Source organism: Lontra canadensis, unplaced genomic scaffold, assembly GCF_010015895.1.
Source record: "Lontra canadensis isolate GAN:19392208 unplaced genomic scaffold, GSC_riverotter_1.0 scaffold41, whole genome shotgun sequence".
Classification (NCBI taxonomy): Eukaryota; Metazoa; Chordata; class Mammalia; order Carnivora; family Mustelidae; genus Lontra; species Lontra canadensis.
Window position 1 is genome coordinate 13,394,644 of NW_022631035.1, and position 23,429 is coordinate 13,418,072.

The window sequence follows — 23,429 nt, forward strand, 5'->3', positions numbered from 1 at the left end:
TTGGTCTTGAATGTGACTGTCCAGCCTATTACTAGAACTCATGCTGCCCTCATTTGTGACAAAACCCAGACAAGAGAACTTTCTATTTACGGTCATCGAGGGCTTTAACATGATCACAGTTACCAGAACGTAAAAGCTTTTTCATCAGTGTGTATGACTGTTTGGTTAGAATTATGTGGAGATGCCATTTGCCCAGGAAGTGGAAAAAATATCTTTGGCTTGGCTGTGGGGAAAAAAAAAAATCTTAATTACACAGTCAACAAAGAATCACACAATGACAGTTTTCCAGAGGACAGACTACCTCGCCAGTTCTTCAAAACCTGCCGGTTCTTCTGTTTGTAAAGTCACAAAGGAAGGTGCCCGAAGAGGCTGGCTGCCTTCCAGAGTCACTAATTTTGTTTTTCTGGAGCTAAAAAAAGGCAACACCAGATTAGGGACACAGCTGAAGAGCATCAGCTCAGCCTTGGGAGTGATAAAGGGGAAAAAAAGTTTTTTTCTTACTTGTAAGAGTTTGGAAACAAGTTATCAGAAGTTCTTGGCAGTGACCTAGATATACGGTTCCTCTGTTATATTTGGGGCCGTGACCATCCCACTCCACCAAAATATCTTTTTTTTACTTTTTTTTTTTTAAGTCATCTCTACACCCAGTGTGCGGCTCGAACTCACAGCGCCAAGATCCAGAGTCACATGCGCTACTGACTGAGCCAGCCAGCTGCCCCTCCACCAAAATATCTTTTAATAAGAATCCGCAGAAGGAACAGTGACAAAGGGGAAGCACCTTTGTGTTCGTGAGAAGGGCTGCGGTTACCCAGGGAGCAGAGGTAGTCATGGGCTGTCCCGTGTTCCCCAACAGTATAATTATTTTGTTGAAAGAGGCAGAGAAGACGATGGTAACAGAGCAGGGAGAGGGAGAGGACTCCTACCTGAGTACCTCGAATGGGGCTGAGCCACAGTGAGAGATGGGGTTGTTCAGGGTCGGTTCGGCCTGGCCAGGGAAAAGAATCAAGCCTGCTCATCATTGAGAATGTCTCATCAGCCACCCAGGGTGAACTCAGGTCATCTTCCCAGGAGTGGCAACAGGGACATCGAGGTATATTTCTGAAAGCAACTGATGGTTCTGGATAGGAATATCACTTGAAATTGGGGCCTCATCAGGTCCCCGATAATTGAAAGAGCTGGGTGCTGTGTGGGCAGACATTGACCTCCGTGCCTGTCCAGCTTTCTTGGGATCCCCTTCCCCACCTTCCACTGAGTCCTAGCCAAGGTTAGTAGAAAACACTGAATTACATAACAAGGAAAAGGTGCAAGTACAGAGAAAATACACTCATACCCAAACTCTAGGATCAGTCTTGTTTCGATGGAAATGAGAGAGAGGGCAATGGAGGCATCTCAACTACTTACGCAAGCTAAGAGAAGGCTGGTCCTTAAGTATTCCTTCTTTGGAGTCCTGGAGACAGGGGTAGGGATCTGAGTTAGGTAGGAAATGACTTCTGTCTCTGCATCACAATCAGCCCTGAATATCTAGGGCAGAACATAATTGTGGGTGGTAGGTGGTGGGCAGGGCAGTGCCCTTTAGAAATGAGGCCATGTGAACTGGGACCTGGTAGGGACCAGGTCAAAGAAACAGTCTTCTTGTTGGGGGTGTGCTGAGGAGCAAGGCAGCAATTAGCCACAGGCCACAGGCCCTCCCAGAGGAAGATAGTTGAAGTCAGAGGAGACAGAGGTCATGGCATTAGGCTGGCATCATAAATAGAGTCAGGATGGCCAAGTTTAGAAAATCTTCAGGGGTCAAGCGACTTTAGATGGAGACAGTCTAAAATCATTTATACCTACCATTAAATGGTACATAGCCAGTTAAACAGGAAGCACTGGGTTATGCAGAACTACACAGATTTTTGTTATTGCAGGACTTCTCAGAGCCTTTACGATTTTGCCGTACACCATGAACATTCAAAAAGGGAGCTGCAGCACTTCCTACACTTACTTGTCCTTGGGACCCTGGCTTTTGCAAGGACAGCCTTCTAAAACTTAGGGGAATGCCAGAAGCTTCTCTCCGGGTTAGAGCCATTATGCACCCACAAAATAGGTCAGTGGGTCAGTTCTATTTCAGGAAATGTCATTTGCTGTAAAATTTCAGTGGGTTAATACATTGCATAATGATTACTCTTACTTAAATTCCAGTGGTTTGAAGGGCTCCCATCAGTAATAACCTGTAAATGTCTTTTCAAAGTCAGTGCTGTGAGCCCACACGGCAAAGGCAGCCGTCTACCAAGATGACAGTAAAATCATGCATCAGATTTGTTTCCATTTAGGAAATGAACTGGTCGCCTCGGGGGACCAGTTGCAAAGCAGCTTATTCACAAACGTGCCATAGTTCTTGTGCAGGACTAGAACTTGTCTTCCCATCCCAGCAACCCAGTCTGTAGGTGCCTGTGAAGCCAGAGGCCTGGAAGGAGCAGGGCTCTCCATCTGCTGTGTCGCTTTTACATTTCCTCTAGCTGGTCTTTGTATTTCAAAGAGAATTAATTCAACCATCTTGGGGGGAGAGGGCAGGAGATGGAATGGGTTTCACTACCATAACATTAGCATTTGGAAATTGTCTGCATTTTTTTAAAACACCACCCTGAATGACTTTACAGAGGGCAGCCGTCAGAGGGGGAAAAAAAAAATACTTGTTTAATGGAACCTTCCTCTCTTTGTTTTCTGTTTAGCATTTACGGCACTGAACATTGGTTTTCTCTCCTCCAGTTCATTAATACCTTTGAAATTGTGTTCACTTTATGTTGGGGAGATAAGAATAATACAACCAGACAGATTTTGTGGGGCAGATTCCACTCCGTAAAAATACCAGAAATTGCCTATAACTATGGGTGTAATGAAATAGTAAATTTCAGTGATTAAGTAAAATGGATGCAAAATTGCCCCAATGTTTTGATCTTGTCATCTCTGAGATGGTCTGAACTATGTGTTAACTACCAGGATGTAACGGTCTTTCCAGCTCAGAATTTTAACATTGCTCTTATCTTTAAGGGTGGGTTTTTTTTTTTTTTTTTTTAATATATTTTTAGGGGAACCTGGGTGGCTCAGTTGTTTAGTGTCTACCTTGGGCTCAGGTCATGATCCCAGGGTCCTGGGATCAAGCCCCACATCAGGGTCCCTGCTCAGCGGGAAGCCTGCTTCTCCCTGTCCCACTCCCTTGCTTGTGTTCCCTCTCTTGCTGTCTCTCTCTCTTTCTCTCTGTCAAAGACATAAATACAATCTTTTTTAAAAAAATAGAAAGTAAATGTATTTTTAGATAAGGAATTTGCCCAGTTTGGTTCAGAGGGGTGCTGCTGGCAGTTTTTAACTGAGAAGGCTTGTAATCTGACAGTTTCCTACCCGGTTTTTGCCGGCCTGTATATTTGGGGCGTCCTTCTGATGCATTCCCCTCTCTGTTATTTACATGTGATTCTTTTTCATTTGATGCGCTCTGCCTGTCTCTTTAAATCCCTGCCCTGCCTTCATTGTGCGTGGCTATCAGTATTCACAGGCACCCTCTGCTTGTTTATCCTTGAAAGGTCCAGCTTTAGATTGCAGGAGCCCGAATGTAGTTTCCCTGCTCAGTGTTCAGAGAGGCACCAGCCGCAAACCATGCCCCATTGAGAAAACATATTTTCATTCATGTCTTTGTTGCCTCTCCTTCCTGGCCTTGCTTCTCCTGTGAGATGCTGTTACTCAGCTTGTCAGAGGACGGAAGAGGCTCCAGCGATGAATGAACTAATGCCTCAGTGTAGGGTGCAGGCTGCCGGGGAGCCTGGGAGAGGCTGACATTCATTTCCTTGGTGTGGGCTGGGATGCAGGCACACGTTTTCCTGCTATGTCTCCAGGCTCCGCCGCCACACACTCCCTTCCTTTCCTCCCCCCGCACTTCTCTCTTTCAGGTCGCACTGCTCTTTTTGGCCACCTTTTTCTTCCTATGCAGCATATATCAGGGAAGTCATTCTGATTCATCCTCATTCCTATTATTTACGTGAAATCCCTTTCTCATTCTCTTTGGTTTAAAATAATAATAATAATAATAGTAATTATTATTATTATTATTCCTCCTCTTCTCCTCCTCCTCTTGCTTGTCCCCCCCTTCTCCTCCTTCTCCACCCCCCGCCACCTTGGAACCCAAGAAGCCAATGGAACCTAAAATCTCCCCTTATTTCCTATGTAGCTTTCCCTGCATGATGACTAAGATTCTGAGTAGGTAGGAAGGACAGCTAGACATACACCTTCTTCAAATTGGTGTGTGTGTGTGTTGGGGTGGGGGCGCTTGGGTAGCCCAATTCGTTAAGCATCTCCCTTTGGCTCAGGTCATGATCCCTGAGTCCCAGGATCAAGCACGTGTTGAGCTCCTCACTCGATGGGGAGTCTGCTTCTCCCTCGCCAACCCCCCCAATAAATGTCTGTCAGATCGGGAGGATGAAACGTCCTGATGCAGCATAAAGGAAGTTGGAAGGTACTTTAAGATCTAGGTGTCTCCTAACTGCCTTTACATAAAGCTTGACCCCCACCCCCATAGTCTACTCCTTTACAAATAGCACAGTTTGTAGCCCCAGAGTCCAAAAAGATAGTAAATCCCCAATCCTAGACTTGATCGCACTAGCCCTGTGGAACATTCTGGATGTAAGTCTCCTGCTGGTGAAAGTTGGAAACATTTGCAAGTTCATTTTTTTTTTTTAAAGATTTTATTTATTCATTTGACAGACAGAGATGACAAGTAGGCAGAGAGAGGCAGGCAGAGAGAGAGAGGAGGAAGCAGGCTCCCCACGGAGCAGAGAGCCCGATGTGGGGCTCGATCCCAGGACACTGGGATCATGACTTGAGCCGAAGGCAGAGGCTTTAACCCACTGAGCCACCCAGGCGCTCCTGCAAGTTCATTTTTGTTAATGATCCCAGCTCAAGCTGAAATACCCTGTATGGCCTTGGAGTACTTTAATATGATAATGTAGACTATGGTACCAGAGAATCAATGTCTTCAGGGGAATTCCATTAGAGAGAAGGTCAAGTCTATATCGGGTTTAATGTTCATTGATAGCAGAGGACACGTGTACATGGAGACAGAACAAGATGGCCAGAGGGGAATGCACTGAGTTCCAGATAAAAGCTAAAAGAAAATGATCTTTGGAAAGTCTATAAACACTTCATGTACCCCAAGCCAGCTTCTCAACTGTTCCATTTAACATTCTTGTTTCCAAGCCTCCTTGGAAAGTTTGTCCTCAGACATGGAAGGATTCTGCCTGATGACCAGGAATAAAATGTTAAGTTATTGAGGTCAATCATTGGTTTTTTCAAACATTGCTTGTCTCAATCCGGGAGGTTCTATGGATATGCCGCACCAGCCATCATGTCCCTATATAACACTTTATTTATAGAAGGACCTCCAGTGCCATTTAAAAAGCAGTTTGAACTACAGAACCACATCCCCTCTCAGATCCTTCCTCATCCTGGAACTCTGTGAACAAGTGTGATGGATGAGACAGGAACCACTTGAAAAAGCTATTTCCCAAACTTCCCATACTTGCACCTCCTCCATTTTCTCAACCATGCTCTTTATAATATGCTCCCCTTTCAGTTAAAGTGGACTCAAGAGAATTTTTTAGAATGCCCATGACTTCTATTACATCCCATACAGTTACTTGGGGAACTCATGGATGTGTTAATTTACTTTTTTATTGGATTTGAATTTTTTCCCTGCTTACTGAAAAAGTAAATGTTTATTATAAAAACATGTATCATGGGAAATGAAAGGACCTCATGATTTCTACTGCTCTCCTCCATGAGAATATTTTGGTGTCTTTCTCCATGTTTTCTGCGCATATACTAATGTGCTTTTTTTTTTTTTTATCATGCTTTTCTTTCCTTTTTATAAAACTGGATCCTCCTCTTTTACTCTTTGCTTTTTTTAAAAAAAAGATTTTTATTTTATTATTATTTTTTAAGCTTTAATTTATTTATTTGGAGAGAGAGAGACCCCAACCTGGGGTGGGGGCCACAGGGAGAGAGAATCTTAAGCAGACTCCCCACTGCACGAGGGACCTGATGTGGGACTTGATCTCATGACCCTGAGATGATGACCTGAGCCAAAACCAAGAGTCCCGACGCTCAACCAACTGAGCCACCCTGGTGCCCCTTTAAGATTTTATTTTTAGTAATCTCTATACCCAGTGTGGGCCTCAAACTCACAATCGGGAAATCAAGAGTCACGTGCTCCACTGACTGAGCCAACCAGGTGCCCCATACGTTGGTTTTTAATGGCTTTGGAGTTCTCCACAATGTCCTTAACCAGCCCTCTACTGGCAGACTTGGGTTGCTTCTGTGTCTTTCATAGGACCAACAGTACAGTGATGAATATTTTTTCATTCGTAATATTTTTTACACCTGAGAATTTATGCCCTTCCTTGAATCCTGAGCAGGATTTTGAATGCACTTCACAGCAGGAATTAACTTAAGCCATCATATTTAAAATCAATTTTTGAAAATGATTGTATTTGAAGGGTACTAGGATATTTTGGCATTTAAAGGAATACCACTGTGAATTTCTTAAATGAATAATTATTTCCCCAGTGTGTCTTTTGAGTAAATGGTTCTTTTTCTTCCTCAGGCTCGTTTGAAGCAGGGCACATCTGTCATTTGGCAGGTGCACACAGCCATATTTGCTTTGCTCTCAGTGGCCACAGGATACACTGAGAAGCAAACCCTATGCCTTTGTCACCATCACCCCTGACTGAGCCCTCAGCTCCACTAGAAACACTCATGTGATTTCCTAACGCTCAAGAGGCAGCAAGTCGTAGGGTCATGAGCTTGAACTTCCAAGCCAGACAGCTTGGGCTGTATCTCAGCTCCATCACGTAAATGGGATATGATTTGGGCTGATGACGTCTTACCTATGAGACAAGGGTGATAATCGTACATCCCTCCTAGAGCTGTGTGAGGATTAAGAGTTGAGAAAGAATTACTGTTTATCCAATACTTGGAATGGTGCCATACTGTTGTCATCGTTATCTCAGTGTTACGTCATGTCTGTCTCAGACTGGACATGAGGAATGTTGACTGTGGTTACCTTGCAACATCATTTTGACCCAAAGATAATACCAAAACTTCCCTGGGTTAAGAAACATCATCATTTTGACCCAAAGACATACCAAGACTTCGCTGTGGTTACCTTGCATCATCATTTTTGACCCAAAGGTAATACCAAAACTTCCCTGGGTTAAGAAACACCTGGGTGGATCTGTCAATTAAGCATCCAGCTCTTGAACTCTGCCCAGGTCTTGACTTAGGGTCCTGGGTTCAAGCCCCGCCTTAGGCTCCGTGATGGGTGTTGACAAACCTGTGCAAAACCTAGAACCTGCCTACCCCGCTGGTGAGAATGTGAAATGCTGTTGTCAGTTTGGAAAACCACCTCGCTCTTCCTCAAAAGGTTAAACATAAAGTTACCATATGGCCTAGCAGTCTTACTCTGGGTATATATCCCACAGAAATGGAAATGTGTGTCTCTACAAAAACTTGGCAAGAACGTCCATGGCACATTCTTAGTAACAGCCGGAAAGTAGAAACAAATGTCCATCAGCTGGTGAGTGGATAAAGTTTAAGATGGTATGTCCATGCAATGGAGTACTGCTCTGCCATGAAAAGGATGCTAAATCAGAGAATCCAGACCCAAAATACCACACATGATGTGATATTGTTTGTATGAAATGTTCAGAGGAGACAGATCATAGGGCTAGAAAGTTAGATTAGCGGTTGCTTAGGGCCTGGGGGATGGGGAGGTGAGAATGGGGAGTGACTGCTCAGAGTACAAGGCTTTTTCTTGGGGGTAAAGAAAATATTCTAAAATCAGATTGTGTTAACGGTTACACAGCTCCGTGAATATTAAGAACCACTGCCTGTAGACTTGAAATGGTCAATAATATGCGATTTGAATAAAGCTATTTAAAAAAGAAAAAAACAGGGGGGCCTGGGTGGCTCAGTCAGTTAAGCATCTGCCTCTGGCTCAGGTCATGATCCCAGGGTCCTGGGATGGAGCCCGGCGTCAGGCTGCCTGCTCAGCGGGGAGCCTGCTTCCCCCTCTCCCTCTGCCTCTCCCGCTGCTCATGCTCTTTCTTGCTCTCTCTCAAATAAAAAGTAAAATCTTAAAAAAAAAAAAAAAAAAAAAAAAAAAGGAAAAATCAAGTCCTGGCTTCAGGGGTGGGCTGTGGGGGCTCCACTGACTTTCCGAGAGCACATCATCAGTCCAGGGGCCTGGAGTCCATTTTTAACAGGCCCACCATGAGGCATCATTCAGAAAGTTTTAGAAGTCTACTGTGAGAAGCAAAGGGGATTTTTACTTTACTTTGTAAACTGATGTAGGGCAGAATCAATACGCTTTTAGCTCATGGTTTTCATCTAGCTCCTGGAGCTGAGGGAGGATGGCATGACCATAGTGGTGTTCCTTGTCGTGAACGGTGCTCATTTCTTCCAGAAGTCTGGCTGCTGCCACGCCTCGGAGGTGCAGGCCACCCCCTGGAGAGCCTCAGACTAGACTCCCCAGGTCTGGTCTCTACGGCCGGGCCACCATCCCCTCTACCCCCATGTACATGCGGGGCCTGCAGAACGGGCTTCCAGCACCCCCTGCCAGAAACTATGAAATTCCCACGGGCTTGCCCCTTTCTCTTTAAGACTTGCTTACATCTAGTTTTCTTCTCGTAAGTGTTTCTTATTGCCATAGCAACCCTAATCAATCACCAGACTAAAAATAGCTCTTTCATGTTTCCAAAGCATGTCTGTAGTGAATTGAAAATCCAGCCCCGCCGTGCATATTGCCCCGGCTGCTCCCCTTTCCCGACACCGGCCCCGGGAGTGCTGGGTCTGGAAGTTACTGTTGCAGCGGGCCAGGTACTCCACTGGTTTTTTCTGGCGTTCTCTTTCCCGGCCGCAGAGTCTCTCATCAGTTCCCAGAGACACAAGCCTGCGCGCTCCCATGTTCCGCAGGCAGCCCTCGCTTTCCTGCGCACTTGGCTTTGGCCGCTGGGAGTTTCCCAGGTGCGTGGTAATGGCCGTGGCCGCCATTGCCGGTGGAGGCCGATGGAAGCTGTGTGCATGGCTGCTGGGTCCAGAAGAAGCTGCTTGTAGCAGGAGCAGATGCTACCGGCCCTCGTGAGACTTTTCTGGCTCTGGAGGATCTAAGCTAGAAAATCAAAGAGGAGATGACAGGAGAGCTTTGCCTCCTGTCTCTCATGTCCCCGTGACACTGCTACTATTTTTAGGCAGTTAGGGGGCAAAACAAACCCTGCATGGAATAAAGTGACTATCAGGGACGATTCTCCTGGGCGAGGGAAAAAAAAAAGATTTTTCATGAGAAAGAAGATTCCAGATCTTGAATGGGCCCAGGGGAGGAAGGCAAGCAGGGAGGGGCTGACGTGACTCATGAGGTCCCCTGGGCTCCAGGGGATTCGGGCACGTTATTGCCTCTCTCCCTGCTTCATCTTCCTGCTCTAGAGTCACTGCCCTGGTCTTCCGCCTGAAGCAGGGTCATCTCAGGGGACCCCTGGGGCTCCCAGATGCTGGTGGGGTTTTTTGGTTTTTTGGTGGTTTTTTTTTTTTTTTTTTTTTTTGGATGCTATTTCTCAGCTTGTCTGAGCCTCGGTTTTTGTAATAAGGCTGAGTGAACGAGAAGGCATAAAGCCTTTTACGTCTAGGAAAGAAGGGAGTCCACAGGGATTCTGGTCGTGTTCTTGTTGCCCTGCCTGCAGTTGGCAGGGGGTCGAAGAAAGCAGAGAAGAGGTCGGGGGAGCAAGCCCTCCCCACAGAAGCAGGAGCTGCTTCAGGCCGTTAGGAAGGACAAAGACAGGGAGAGGACGATCCCACACGCCCTCAACAGCACAGCGGGGCAGGAGGCAGAGTGAGGCCAGGACAGCGTAAATCTGCTCTGCAGTGTGGCCACCACATCTTGGGAAGGACCCGCCATCAGGTGTCCTCTTGTTGCCACCACCCCTACAAGTCCACAGTCTCCCCGCGTGACTGTGCATGTGTGCAGGGAGGATCTCCCCACCCCAGCCTTTTCCTTCCCACAGAGCCCGTGGGATTCCACGGGCAGGAGTGCAGTGGGCTGGGTACCCATCCCACCAGCCACTGCCTGGCCCTTTGCTAGATCATTCCATCTTCACCCCACAGTGATGCAGTTGGTACCGTATCCATTTTGTGGAGGAGAAGACTGAGGCTCGGAGGGATCAAGGAATTTCCTCGGAGTCACAGAGTTTGTGAGAAAAGCAGCTGGGCTTTTCACTCCAAAGCCTGTGCTCTTTCTGCCGGATTCTTGCTTCCTGTGGGCGAGGCGGGTCCTGCCCCGTCGGGACACCTGCCCATGGCAAGTTCAGTGCCATCGGTTACTGGCAGACATCACCCTGGGCCGTAAGCAGTGTCATCGACAAACCTGCTGACTTCCGCAGCCGGAGCTACTAAGTTAGACGAGCACAAATCCCCCGTTTTCCTGAGATCTTTGCAGACTGCCATGGAGTGATTTTTTTACGCAGATGAAAGCCAAACGGGTGATTCTTGAGGTTAGGTGTTCTTATTGGTTTTCCTGTCCCTGCACAACAAATTTCCCACAAACTTAGCCACTTCAGACACAAATGTATCATCTCAGTGTGTCTGTCGGGCCCAGGTTAGCTAGGTCTTGGCTCAGAGTCTCACTAGGCTGGGCCCCAGTCTCATCTGAGGCCCAGGGTCCTTTTCTAGGCTCCCTGGTTGGCAGGTTTCAGTTTGTTGCTGTCATAGGACTGAAGTCCGGTTTTCTAGTTGTCTGACCTCCAGGGGTCTTTCGCAGCTTCTGGAAACTTCCGTGGTGCTAGCCCCATGGCCACCTCCCCACATGGCCACTTACTTCTTCCAGAGCAGCCAGAGTCTCAGCTTCTTCAAAAAGAATTCATATAATATAGTATCATCTGATTGCCTTGGTAATCTAATCAAAGGGCACTATCCCATTATTCTCAAAGGTCTTACCCATACTTTGGGGGGGGTTGGGCAAGGTGTATATCCCAAGGGCTGAGAGTCTTGGGAGGCCACCTGAGAATTCTGCCTGCCATGAGTATTTTAGTCTTTCCATGAGCCAAACAGGACTTCAAGCGTTCAGTGCTCCCAAGGGACTGTGCTGTAGAGAGCATGGAATCTTCTGAATCCCTTTACGCCTTCCAGTTGTACCAGTGGGTGACACTCCTGGTGTCTCCCTTCAGGAGAGACACATTCCAGTTGTTTGTGTCAGGGTTCCCAATTCTGTTTTCTGCTCCCACACTCCTGACGGTTCCTTCAGTGGCATGGAATCCCCCTCATCGGTGTAAATGTTTCCGAATCTTCAGGGGATAGGACATGTTTGTTTGGAGGAAGTCCAGGGTTGGAAGGTGGGCTTCCTTTGAGATAGCTGAGGGTGCCCAGGTGAGATGGTATATTCCTGGCTAGAACAAAGCCCTTAGTCACAGAAAGCAGAACTGAAACAGAAGCTTTCAGACTGGAATGTCTGGGGGACTTGTGGCAGCGACGGCAGGGAGTGGGGAAGAATCCCCCTGAGGGAAAGGTTGCAGCTTATCTTCTGACGGGTGAGCCAGACACAGAGCCAACTGTGGAGATAGAAAAGGAGATAAGTGTGTGACAAAGGTACAAACAGAATGCTCCCTGTGCACAGGGGATCATCATTCTGACGTGGGATGTGAGATGGCCTGTGGGTGAGATTTAGGAAGGAGGCTTCAGGCTGAGAATGCTGTGGGCAGAAAAAAAAAAACATGGCGGTCAGACGTTCTCCAGGGACTGGCGAGTGGTCTTCAGGGACTGACTGGGAGGAATATAGGGCAGAGCCATAAAGAAAGTTAGGGTATCAACAGAGGATTCTAGGTCTTACTTTTAAGGAGGGAAGCTGACCCAGCAGGATTTGGGCTTTCATTGGATGTGATGGGTGAGTGTAGTGGGTTCAATGGTGTCCCCTCAAAATTCATGCCCACTGGAACTTTTGAGTGTGAACTTTTTGTAAATAGGGTCTTTGCAGATGTAATTAGCTTCAGACCTTGAGATTCAAGATGAAATCACACTAGGAATAGGATGGGCCTAAATCCAGTAACTGGTAGCTTATAAAAAGAGGACACCCAGGGAAAAGAAGGTGATATGAAGATGCAGGAAGAGGTTGGAGGGACTCAGCCACAAACCAAGGGACACCTGGGGCCACCAGAAGCTGGAAGAGACAGGGAAAGGTTCTCCCTGGACCCTTCAAAGGGAGCAGTACGTTGTCAACACCTTGATTTTAGACTTCTGGCTTCCAGAACTAAGGATGATAAGCCACACCGCTCATAGCCATTTGTTATGGCAGCCCTCGGATGATCGTATGGGGCAGGAGAACATTTGAACTCAGTATGGACCTTCCAGTTTGGATGCTGCAGGACCCTTGTTGGGGATGGCCGGTGGGTAGCTGGACACGTGAGAAGAGCAGGTGGGATTAGAGAGATCAGCCTGAATGTGGTCACAGGAAAAGTGAGGGGCAGGTGAGATCGCCAAGGGAGGGGGTTCAGAGTAAGAAAATAGGGCAGAGGGCAGACCCTAGGAGACCCCTCCATTGAAAGTGGCATTCTTGGCTCATGTTAAACAGTGTAGAGAGTTCCTCAGGGTGTGGACGGGGAAGCAATGCTGGTTTGAAAATTCTTTGACATTTGGTCATGTCCATACCCTGCTGCTCTGGTTGAGAAGAGTGGGAGGAGAAAAAGAGCAGACAGGAAGCATGGGCTACTCTTGTTTTGTTTTGTTTTTTAAAGATTGCATTTATTTACTTGACAGAGATAGCGAGAGAAATCATGCACAAGCAAGGGGAGTAGCAGGCAGAGGGAGAGGCAGACTCCCCGCTGAGCAAGGAGCCCAATGCAGGACTATATCCCAGGACCCTGGGATCATGACCTGAGCCTAAGGCAGATGCTTAACCTGCTGAGCCACCCAGGCGCCCCATGTGCTACTCTTTTAATAGAGTTAGACTGTGAACACAAGGAGACATGCCATTAATTGTAGATGAAGGAAGGAACATCAGTGAAGGAACTTGATACAAGGTTTTTAGGAATATGACACTTTTCATGATATTTTTTAGGCTGCAGGAAGGAAGCCAGGAGAAATGGCAAATAATCGATGAAACATGTTTCCAGAGAAGAGACTTACAAATATTTTTTTGTTGTGCATCTGTTATGTGCCAGGCACTGTGCTGGGGTTTGCCAGAATGATCTTACTGATCTTCTCAGTACTCCTACGGAGTAGAGAAGGGTGGTCCCCGTTCTGTTGCGGGGAAACTGAGGCTGGGAACGCCACAATAATTTGCTCAAGTCCAGATTTGAGCCCTGGTCTGTTGCTCTCTGTCTCAGTTCTCGTTACATGATTTTCCACTGGAATGCGGAAAGCAGCGGCTTTCTCTGATTCACAAAGAAGCAGCAGCAGCATAAAGAAATGAGCAGATCTGCAGTGGAAGAGAGGGAAGTTCTGGGTGTTTCTGTCACATGGTCTTACCAAACTATGAGTTAAAATTATCCGCTGTGAGAGAGGAAGAGGGAAGCCCAGGGGGTCTAGAGAAGGGAAGGGATTCAGGATAACCTCAGAAGCCAGCCAGGAGGAATGAAAAACCTTGGTTAATCGCTAAGACTCTACTAGGATTAGTGGCCTGGGTTTTTAGGGCAGCTAAGGTGTGTTGGGTGAGCAGAACCGGATTTCAAGATGGACTTCTAGCCAGAAAGAGTTTAGTGACAGCTCTGAAAATGCTCCAGGCCAGATGTCATCCTGATTTTAACACCACACCTCCACGGCTTGGAGAACCAGCCACTGGATATCCCAAGGCGATTATCAGTCCCAAACCCCTGCTCCACGAAAAGACCCTGACCAGCCCAGAGTGGACCTGTCCCATCCATGTATCCCCTTACAGCCCCCCAGCCCCGCCCCCGAGCTGCCTGGCCAAACCAGGTGCACTCCCAGCCTCTGGCAGGGTTACCATTTCTGATATGAAAATAACCTAAGTCCTTGACTCAAAAAATAACAGCATCTGCTAATTTGCATATGAGTTTTGCATTTCATATTTGGGCTTAATATCCAAATGCGAAAATTCATTTTGTTCGACCTTAGTTAAGTGGTTTAGGGTTCAACCGATAAAAACTCCTCGTGGAATGCTCCATTCTGATGTAGTCGGACTCAGCTCCCCGCCCAGGACGACTGTCTTCCTGCCATCTGGCGCTGTGCCCGCCCTACACTGATCCTCCTATGAATTACGGGTTAAAAAGGACCAATCAGTTTGCCAGAAGGCTTGATATATTTTTTTTAAAGATTTTATTTATTTATTTGACACTCAGAGATCACAAGTAGGCAGAGAGGCAGGCAGAGAGAGAGGAGGAAGCAGGCTCCCTGCTGAACAGAGAGCGCGATGCGGGGCTCGATCCTAGGACCCTGGGATCATGACCTGAGCCGAAGGCGGAGGCTTTAACCCACTGAGCCACTCAGGTGCCCCAGGCTTGATATTTTTAAAAGGGTCTCAGCAGGTGCACCTGCCCAAGTTCCCCTGTCAAGAGCTTCTGCCGTGGGCCTCTGAGCCCCTCCGATTCCCCCAATGTCTTGATTCGTGATGAGCAGCCCCGCCTTGGACGTCCCTGGGACCACGTGTGTGAGGGCAGCAGCTGTGAAGTGAGAGTTCTGAGAGGACACAGCAGAGAAGGTGTTAATAATCACAGAGCTTCGTTCTCCTTAAAGACAATTACTGGGATTGATTGTTTCTGTGTTTCCTTAGTCACGGTTCAGCTTGCTTGTTTGACTTGGATTAAGACAGATGAACGCCAAGTGCACACAGTCACGTGATGTCAGAATTATCAATGGAACGTCCAAGGCCTCTGCTTCCTCCTACACATGCTGCTAGGGTTCTCAGCTGCGCTGAAAGGGGATCCTGGACTAGGGGGCGATGAAGCACATGGGGCAAAGTATCGTAGACTTCTGAATTTTAGCTAATGCACTCTGTTTTCTTCCCATGTGCGGGGTAATGTGGTTTTCCAGTGAAAGCTGGCACCTACATCCCCCTGGAAGGCTTGCTAAACACAGATCCCTGGGGTGGGGTGGGGGGCGCCTGATGGCTCAGTTGGTTAAGCGTCAACCTCTTGACTTCGGCTTATGTCATGATTGGCTAAGGTCATGATCTTAGGGTCATGAGATCGAGCCCCATGTCAGGCTCTGTGCTCAGCAGGGAGTCTGCTCGAGGATTCTCTTTCTGCCTCTCCCCCACCTTTCTAATAAATAAATAAATCTTTAAACACACACACACACAGATGCCTGACCCCCTTCCCTAGAGCTTCTGACCCAGTGAATACAGGCTTGGGCCCAAGAATTTGCATTTCTCGCTGGTTCTAGAACACCGCTGCTGCAGGGGTTTTGGACACCCCACTTTGAGAACCAGCGGGATAGTGATGAACAGAATGGACACTGGGACCAGGCCACCAGCCTTAAAATCTGGACATGACTGTTTTCAAGCTGTGTGACCATGGGCCATTTACTCATCCTCTCTGTGTCCCCGTTCCCTCATCTTGAAAGCAGGGATCATCACAGTATACCATGAATGAGAACTTGAATGCGCTTAGACCAGCACCTGGTATATGGAGTACGTGTTCCATGTGTGTTGGATAAATCAGTAAAGGAGCCAGGCTCAGGATTGTGAGCGTATCAGCCAGAGTCTCATTTCTCTGACACCTGCAGCTCCCAGTGGAGTTGCTGGGTCATTTTCCCCATTAGTCTTCAATCCCATCTCTTGTGGCCAGGAAAGTGAATGCCCAGCAGGAGGGAGGTTACATCAACAGCCATCAAAATCCTCTTCTCAGGCTACCTTAACCCTTAACATCTACTTAATACACAGACGGTGACTCATGGAGCCTGGACGGTAGGGCAGTGTGCTTTTGGGGTTTCTCTCCCCTGTGCCGCCAAAAAGAGGGGCTGCCCTTTATGTCAAGTTCAGCTACAGCCTCATTCTGATGGCTCTCATTTGTTGAACACTTCCCCCGTGCCTAGCACTTACGTGTTTTACACATATGATTTTATTTAACCCTCAAAACATTACTATACACAATAATTATTACCCCCATTTCCATGCTGCCGGGGTTCAGAAAAGTTAAATGATGTGACCCAGGTCACAGAGCTACCAAGTGATAAACTCAAAACCAAAATCCGGGTGTGTCCAACGTCAATAATGTGTTATCTTAAAAGTTCTCCTACCATATACCACGGCCCTAGCTGTCTATGCACGTTGATATGAAGGTTAAGGCTGGGTCCCTAGGTATCCAGCAGTGGTCAGTAAGCACCCCAGAATTGGTACTGCCTGTTTCAGGGGTTTTGCTTTTCGAAAGCCTGTCATAGGACTCAGAGAATGTACTCCTTTTGGAAATGGACAACTCTGGCCTGACTTCTGGGTACAAGTATGTTCATGTTGCCAAAGGCGGCTTTCTTTCTGAATTTGGATATTGACCTAGTATCTTTACATTACTGATCGGGAGTAGTGCGCCCAGCATGATGGTCAGGAGAAGGTCCAGAGACTGTATGGTGAATGTGAAGAGAAGAAAAATGGTATGCTAATGGAACTTTACTTTTTTCCCCCGTAGTGTTCCTTTCTGCCGAAATTCTCCATTCATATAGAAACCAAGTACGAGGACAACAAAGGAAGCAACGACCGCGTGAGTAGTGCGCCCCCCCCCCCACCCCCACCCTGGTTCTGTACCGTGCCCTCACCCTCTGGGCTCTGAGAGTTATGACAGTTTCCCGGTCCCATGGGTGCTGAGGGCCAGCGGCAGGATCTGTGCCTGGGACCTTGGAGAAGCTCTGGCATTTGCTTTCTGGGGCAATTTCCCTATTATTTCTCCCTGGAATTTCTTTGTGGCCCAGCTTTCTTTCCAGCTTTATGTCCTTTCTGCAGGCCTCTGTGCAGAAATCTTGGTGACCCAAAATGGTTGTCGTTGGTGTTTGAGGGGGAGGTGGGGACCTCGAACTCCAGGATTTGCTTTCTGAACACTGGATTGAGCGTACATCTTCTCAGTGACTATTAACATTTACTTGGAAAACTGATTATGGGGCACCTGGGTGGCTCAGTCAGTTGAGTGTCTGCCTTTGCCTCAAGTCGTGATCCCAGGGTCCTGGGATCGAGCTCCATGTTGGGCTCCCTGCTCAGCGGGGAGTCTCCTTCTCCCTCTGCCCCTCCCCCTGCTCATGCTCTCTCAAATAAATGAAACCTTAAAAAAAAGAAAAGAAAAATGAACACTATCAAATATCTGTGTACATCCTGTATGGATTTTCTGGACTATGCTTATGTTCCTATAAGTACACTAATACATATCCCACATTAAAATCAGTGTACCTGTCCTGCAAAGTACTTACCTTATGGGACAAGCCAATTCTTTCTAGATTTCAGCCCCATACTTTGTTAGTATTGGTGAGAATCCATCTTCTGACCCGGCCTTTACCCCAGCCTCTTTCAGTTGGGGCCATGTCATTGGGAGTTGCCTTCTCTTAGGGAGTGGATGTTTTGATGATTCAAGAGCCTCACCCCAAGATTGGGCTCTGGGTTCCATCAGGACCCACTGAGGGAAAAGCCTGGCTCTAGAGGCTACAGAGCTTTACCCATTAACCTCTCCTCCATTTACGTGTTCTGCGTTTGTGGAAAATGATGAAGATGGAGACTCTGTCATAATGGTCAAGAGAGACTTTCCTGACAAGGTGACCTCTTTGGAGCCTTCCCAGAGCCCAGGGAATACAGACCAGGATGCAAGAGGATGTGGAGGTACCTAAGTGCCATGAGGCAGGAGCTATAAGGACTCACAAACGTCATCAACTTGAACTCGTTTTTCCAGGTGAAAACAGTCCCTGAAAAGAACTAAGAAACCCTTTAGAAAGAACCGTTTTTGGCCAAGCCTACATTATGGTTCTTTGTGTCAACGTCTTCTAGAAATCTCTTCTAGAAAGTTCCTGCCTGGGATGCCTGGGTAGCTCAGTCGGTTGATCATCTGCCTTCGGCTCAGGTCGTGATTCCAGGGTCCTGAGATCCAGTCTAGCATCAGGCTCCTTGCTTGGTGGGGAGCCTGGTTCTCCCTCTCCCTCTGCTTCTCCCCCTGCTCCTACTCTCTCTCTCTCTCTCTCTCTCTCTGATAAATAAATAAAGAAATAAAGTGTTAAAGAAGAAAAGAAATCCTTCTGGAAGGTACAGGCATATTTGAGGGGGAACATAGGTTGTCCTTTTCAAAGTGGAGTCTACCTGGACGGAGCTGGAGTGGCTCCCGGGGGGCGTCACTCAAGAACTCGGTTTCACAGCAGCTTAGTGTGGGAGGACACTCATTCCTTCATGCCCTTCTCAGCAAGGGCGCGTCGAGGACCTTCTCTGTTGAGTATTGAGTGTGTATCACGTCACATACTTGGTATTAAAAATGTAGACTCATTCCTCAAACTTCAGGTACTCGTAGCTTAGCTGGAGGAAAAACCAACATAATAAATAAAGACATAGGGCGCCTGGGTGGCTCAGTCATTAAGCGTCTGCCTTCGGCTCAGGTCCTGATCCCAGGGTCCTGGGATCGAGTTCTGCGTCGGGCTCCCTGCTCGGCGGGAAGCCTGCTTCTCTCTCTCCCACATTGCCTGCTTGTTCGCTGTGTCTCTCTATGTCAAATGAATAAATAAAATCTTTTAAAAAGAAAGAAAGAAAGAAAGAAAGAAAGAAAGAAAGAAAGAAAGAAAGAAAGACGGACATAAGCATGATAGTGGGCTTTCCTCCCTCAGCATAGAGTCGCTTGCCACTGCTAATAATCCCTTAGAGATGGAAAAAGCTTAAAAAGCAGGGTTCAGTTATGTAGTCCTCCCTTCCCTGTGGGGGACACATTCCAAGACCCCCAGTGGATGCCTGAAACCACAGATAATACCAAACCACACATACACCTGTTTCTGCTTACATATCCATACCTGTTATAAAGTTTAATTTATAATGCGGATAAGGGGGTTTTGACTGTATTTGCAGGGACTGACTTGGCTGGTACCTGGTCACTTCATCTTCTTGAACTAAGTTAAGAAACCTGGAGGTTTTCCGGGGTCCGCAAACTACTTTTTTTGTAAATCAAGTTTTGATGGAACACAGCCACACTCATTTGTGTGTGATTGAAGGTGTTTTCCTGCTGCAACAGCAGAGATGCATTCCTGCAACCGAGCTCATATGGCCCCTTAACCCTAAACTGTTTACGGCCTGAAAAAAGTTTGCTGACCCCGGGTTGGAGAGACTCAAATCAGAACAGCACCCAGCAGGTCTCAGAATTTGACCCAATCAATAGATGTCACCCGCTGTCCCAGCCAAATGCCTTCTCCAGAATTCCCGAACTTTCCAGGGGAGAGAAGAATGCAACTGGCTGGGGTACTGGCCTCGGTCATTTCAGAATCCCCAACCGTTAGCGTCCCTTATTGGTTGATAACCTCAAGGGAAAATTTTAGGACCACCTCCTCGTCAGCAGCCTGAAATAAGAGGTGCTTTGGTGGCCAACCACATCAAAACTTCAATGTCTGAAGGAATGTTACATCACCCTTAAACTTGAGCCCTTGTAAAATAATGACTTTCCTGATTGGAAGATTAACACACGGTTATTAAAACTTGGGAAATGCAAAAGAGCACCACCCCCCCCAAAAGAAAAGAAAATCCAATAGTTTTTCTGTAATTCAGAGATTACTGCTGATGGCGCTTCATGGTACAGATCACTATAAGTTTTTTAGACAATTGCCCCAAAACCGAATCACACAGAATGCCATATCCTGAAGTATCCTTCCCTGTATGATTTTATTTTATTATTTTTTTAAGATTTTACTTATCTATTTATTTGACAGAGAGATCACAAGTAGGTAGAGAGGCAGGCAGAGAGAGAGGGGGGAAGCAGGCTCCCCACTGAGCAGAAAGCTGGATTCGGGGCTTGATCCCAGGACCCTGAGATCATGACCCGAGCCCAAGGCAGAGGCTTTAACCCACTGAGCCACCCAGGCGCCCCTCCCTGTATGATTTTAAATGGCTGCACTGTATTCCATACTTAAGTGTACTCGCCAGACACTGGATAGTGAAATGGGCTTGACCCTTTTGATGTTTCGATGTGGCTGAGGACCATCGAGGAAAGGCTGATACAGAGCAGACGTCCCTGAACTATGTTAACCGGCGCAGTCTGAAAACACAGCATGGGGAACGTTTTCGAATGTCCTTTAGTCTTTATAAACACATTCCCTTGCTTTTTTTCCCTGAGGTTCTGACCTCACGAGTAGGTAAAACCTGCCCCATTTGCAGAGGTGTGAGGACATGTGCAGGCTCACCGAGATCCTTATAGATGGATAGGACAAGCGTGATCTTCTGGTGTAGTCTCTGCTCAGTTCAGCTGGTCCAGAAAAATGGACATGGTTGTCATTTCATTATCCCGTATCCCTTTGTGGTGGGTGCTAAGTTCTTTTCGCTACTCTGGTAGGACCTTAAAATCCCAGGTTAGCCACCTGAAAGCCAGGATCCGTGGTTGGTGTTAACATCCTCCATCCACATCCTCTGTCCGTGCTCTCAGAGATTTAGTTTGGCCCGTAAGAGAAGCGCAGAGCCCCTGGGTGCTTGGAGGCGGTCCTTGTCAAGACAGTTTGCTTTCCTCTGGGAGAAATTCCAGCCCCTGTCCCCTGTGTTGCCTCCTTCTCCCCAGTTTACTGACTCTGAGACCACTCATGGGCCCCACGCTATGTGGCGCCCAATTTGTCCAAATTCCCATCCCAGCCTCTGCCTCGCTCCACTCCATAGAACCCCAGGTCTTGCTTCAGAGGCCACAGGGTCAGACAGACCAGCCCTGTCTTGATCAGACTTCTTGGCCAATTCTTCTTCCTCCAATTACCATATCCAAGAGCAGTTGTTGGGTCACCCACCTGCTTCGAGGTTGGTCCCAGGAAGGCGGAAAAGGAAGACTTCACTGGTTTTCGTTCACGCTTGTTACTGTTTCAAAATCAGAACACGGCAAATATATATTTATGTAATAATGCTTTCATTGTTAAAAGCCAGCTTTGTCCAGGGGTTCAAAGCTAGAGCCTCAAGCAGATGGTGTGTGCTGGCATACTCTTTTTCTATCCAGGGAGGAGTCTGGAGTTGTTGGTGAGAAGCAGAATTGCTAGAGAATGTTGTGCAGTAGTGGGTATTTCTCTGGTCTCATGGCTTTGCCAAATTATTTAATAAACTCAGTTTATTTCTTTGCATTTTCTGGGAGTATAGTCTTATCATTCGGCTAGCATCCTTCATACTGTTATCTGCATCCTGTTTCCTCCCCTACCTGCCAAAAACTTAATGAAACTGATGACGGATGATAAGAAGCAACAATTAAATTGAAAGACGCTAGTGATAATCATATTGATTAGTGATTGAAGAGAGTACATGTTGTTATCCCATTATCAATCACTGTACAAGTAATTTTTTTTACATGACCCCATATCTAGTTTAAAAAAAAAAATAGTAGTGGGATGACTAGCTATAAATATCTTCTCCTCGTTAAAATAAAACTCATATTTATGATTGTGAAAACCTGTAAGTTGTGATTACATTAACCAGGACACAGTGGGAAAGTTGTCTTAAATTGAAGCCCATTTATTTTGTGCACGTAATAATGAGAATTATTTAGGTTTTAATTAGCACTGGGGAGGACGGCACCATGCCAAGGTGGGGTTCTGTTGTTTGTCCGAGGCCATAAATCTAGATCTGGGAGAGAAGGTGCTTTGCACACATGTGACAGCTGCTGCTGGGTTACTGTGGCTCTGTGGGGTTAATGGGGAGCAGACTCGCCTTTATTTCCTCTTCCAAACAACGTCAGCACCGTTTAAAGCAGTGACTCTCAACCTTGGCTGCACATTGGAGTTACCTGAGAAATTTTAACAACAGCTCCTGGCTGAGTTCCATTCCACTGGGATTCTGATTTAATTGGTCCTGGTTGCACTGGTCTCAACCAGCCAGCACACAGGAAGGATAGAACATCATGCCTCTAGGAATGCCGAATTCTCCAGTTGGAAGTGTCTGGAGCTTTACAGAGCCCATCCTCCAGTTAAAGGAGCGGAGATGGAAGCCACCACCCCGATTACTCCCATTCAGGGATCTAGACTGATGATTCTCGATGGCGGCCACATAGTAAAGTCACCCGGAAAGCTTTGGCACTCACTGATGCCACTGTCCCGATCCCTGGGGTCCTGATTTCATCGGACGGGGGTGGGGGTCCAGGCAGTGGGATTTGTAAGGCTCCCCCAGGTGAATCTTAGAGATGTCAAGGCAGACAAGTATAGATTTAAAAGGAAATTAAGTGCTACTTAAACCAACTGTGAAGACTTAGGAAATCAGGGTCTCCCAATTTCTTCACTTCTTCATACCCCTGGAAACAGACTAGTTTACAGAAAGCATGTTTATATAACCACCAGCACCACACACACACACACAGACACACACACACACACCCAGTAGAAGGGCCTTAGGGCACCGTATTTATTCTTGTTTGGACATTATTCCTCAGCAACAAAATTCCTCAGAGCAGATGGAAAGAATGTCCGGCTTAGTTCCTGGAAGTGTGAGTCTGTGTCCTTCACAAAGCTCTCCTTGGAGGCTCCCTGAAAGTGATATGTGGATCTGTTCAGTTTCTAATTGTAATCAAAGAACACAAAGTAGTTCTCTGTGAGACGGAAAGATCAGTATTGAGGTCCCAGCTGCGTGACCTTAGGCAATGGTTTCTTTATCAAGAAAAGAGAGTAAATAATGCTTGCATCATGGTTTGGAGGATTCAGACAGGTTCATTTACCTGGAAACCCTTCATGAACTGTAAAGTACCATGAAAATATTAGGTGCTACTGCTTTTACGGTCAGACCTGGGAATTTACTGTACTGGTGATTTCCGGATGAGACTCTCCTTTTGTCTGAATTGCCAGTAAGCCATTTCTTGTTCTACACATGTTGGGTGCTGATGGGCCAGACATTACGAGAAGCAGTGAGGATACGGCAATAAGACAGAGAAGGCCTCCACTACCCCTGGAGTGGGGGAAAGCGGATAATAAGCAAGTCAACAATTCCAGCTGTAAATGCAAAGCAGGCAAGAAATAGGGTGAAGGGGCACTTGGCTTGGAGCCAAGTGGTCAGGAAATGCCTCTCAGAGGAGGTGACAGGTCCAGGTGAGACGTGAGCTTGAAAGAAGCCAACCATCTTCAGGGTTGTCCAGGAAAGGAGAGTGTTAGGGACTGAGTTGTGTCCTTTCAGAATCCCTACGTGGAAGTACCTCAGAATGTTACTGTGTTTGGAGATCAGGCTTTGAGGAGGTGATTAAGTTAAATGAGGCCACTGGAGTGGGCCCTAATCCAACCTGTTGGCCTTAAAGAAGAGGAAACTTGGACAC

At 47.0% G+C, this 23,429-nt stretch overlaps 1 protein-coding gene across 2 annotated transcripts in view; it reads left to right on the forward strand.

Moving 5' to 3' along the window:
- The window catches only part of PITPNC1 (phosphatidylinositol transfer protein cytoplasmic 1), a 249,274-nt gene that overhangs the window by 145,304 nt on the left and 80,541 nt on the right, over positions 1-23,429 (forward strand). For both annotated transcript variants that reach the window (XM_032870807.1, XM_032870808.1), the window contains exon 5: positions 16,641-16,712. In XM_032870807.1, the coding sequence (XP_032726698.1) occupies positions 16,641-16,712 (72 nt within the window). The remainder of the gene's footprint in view (positions 1-16,640; positions 16,713-23,429) is intronic.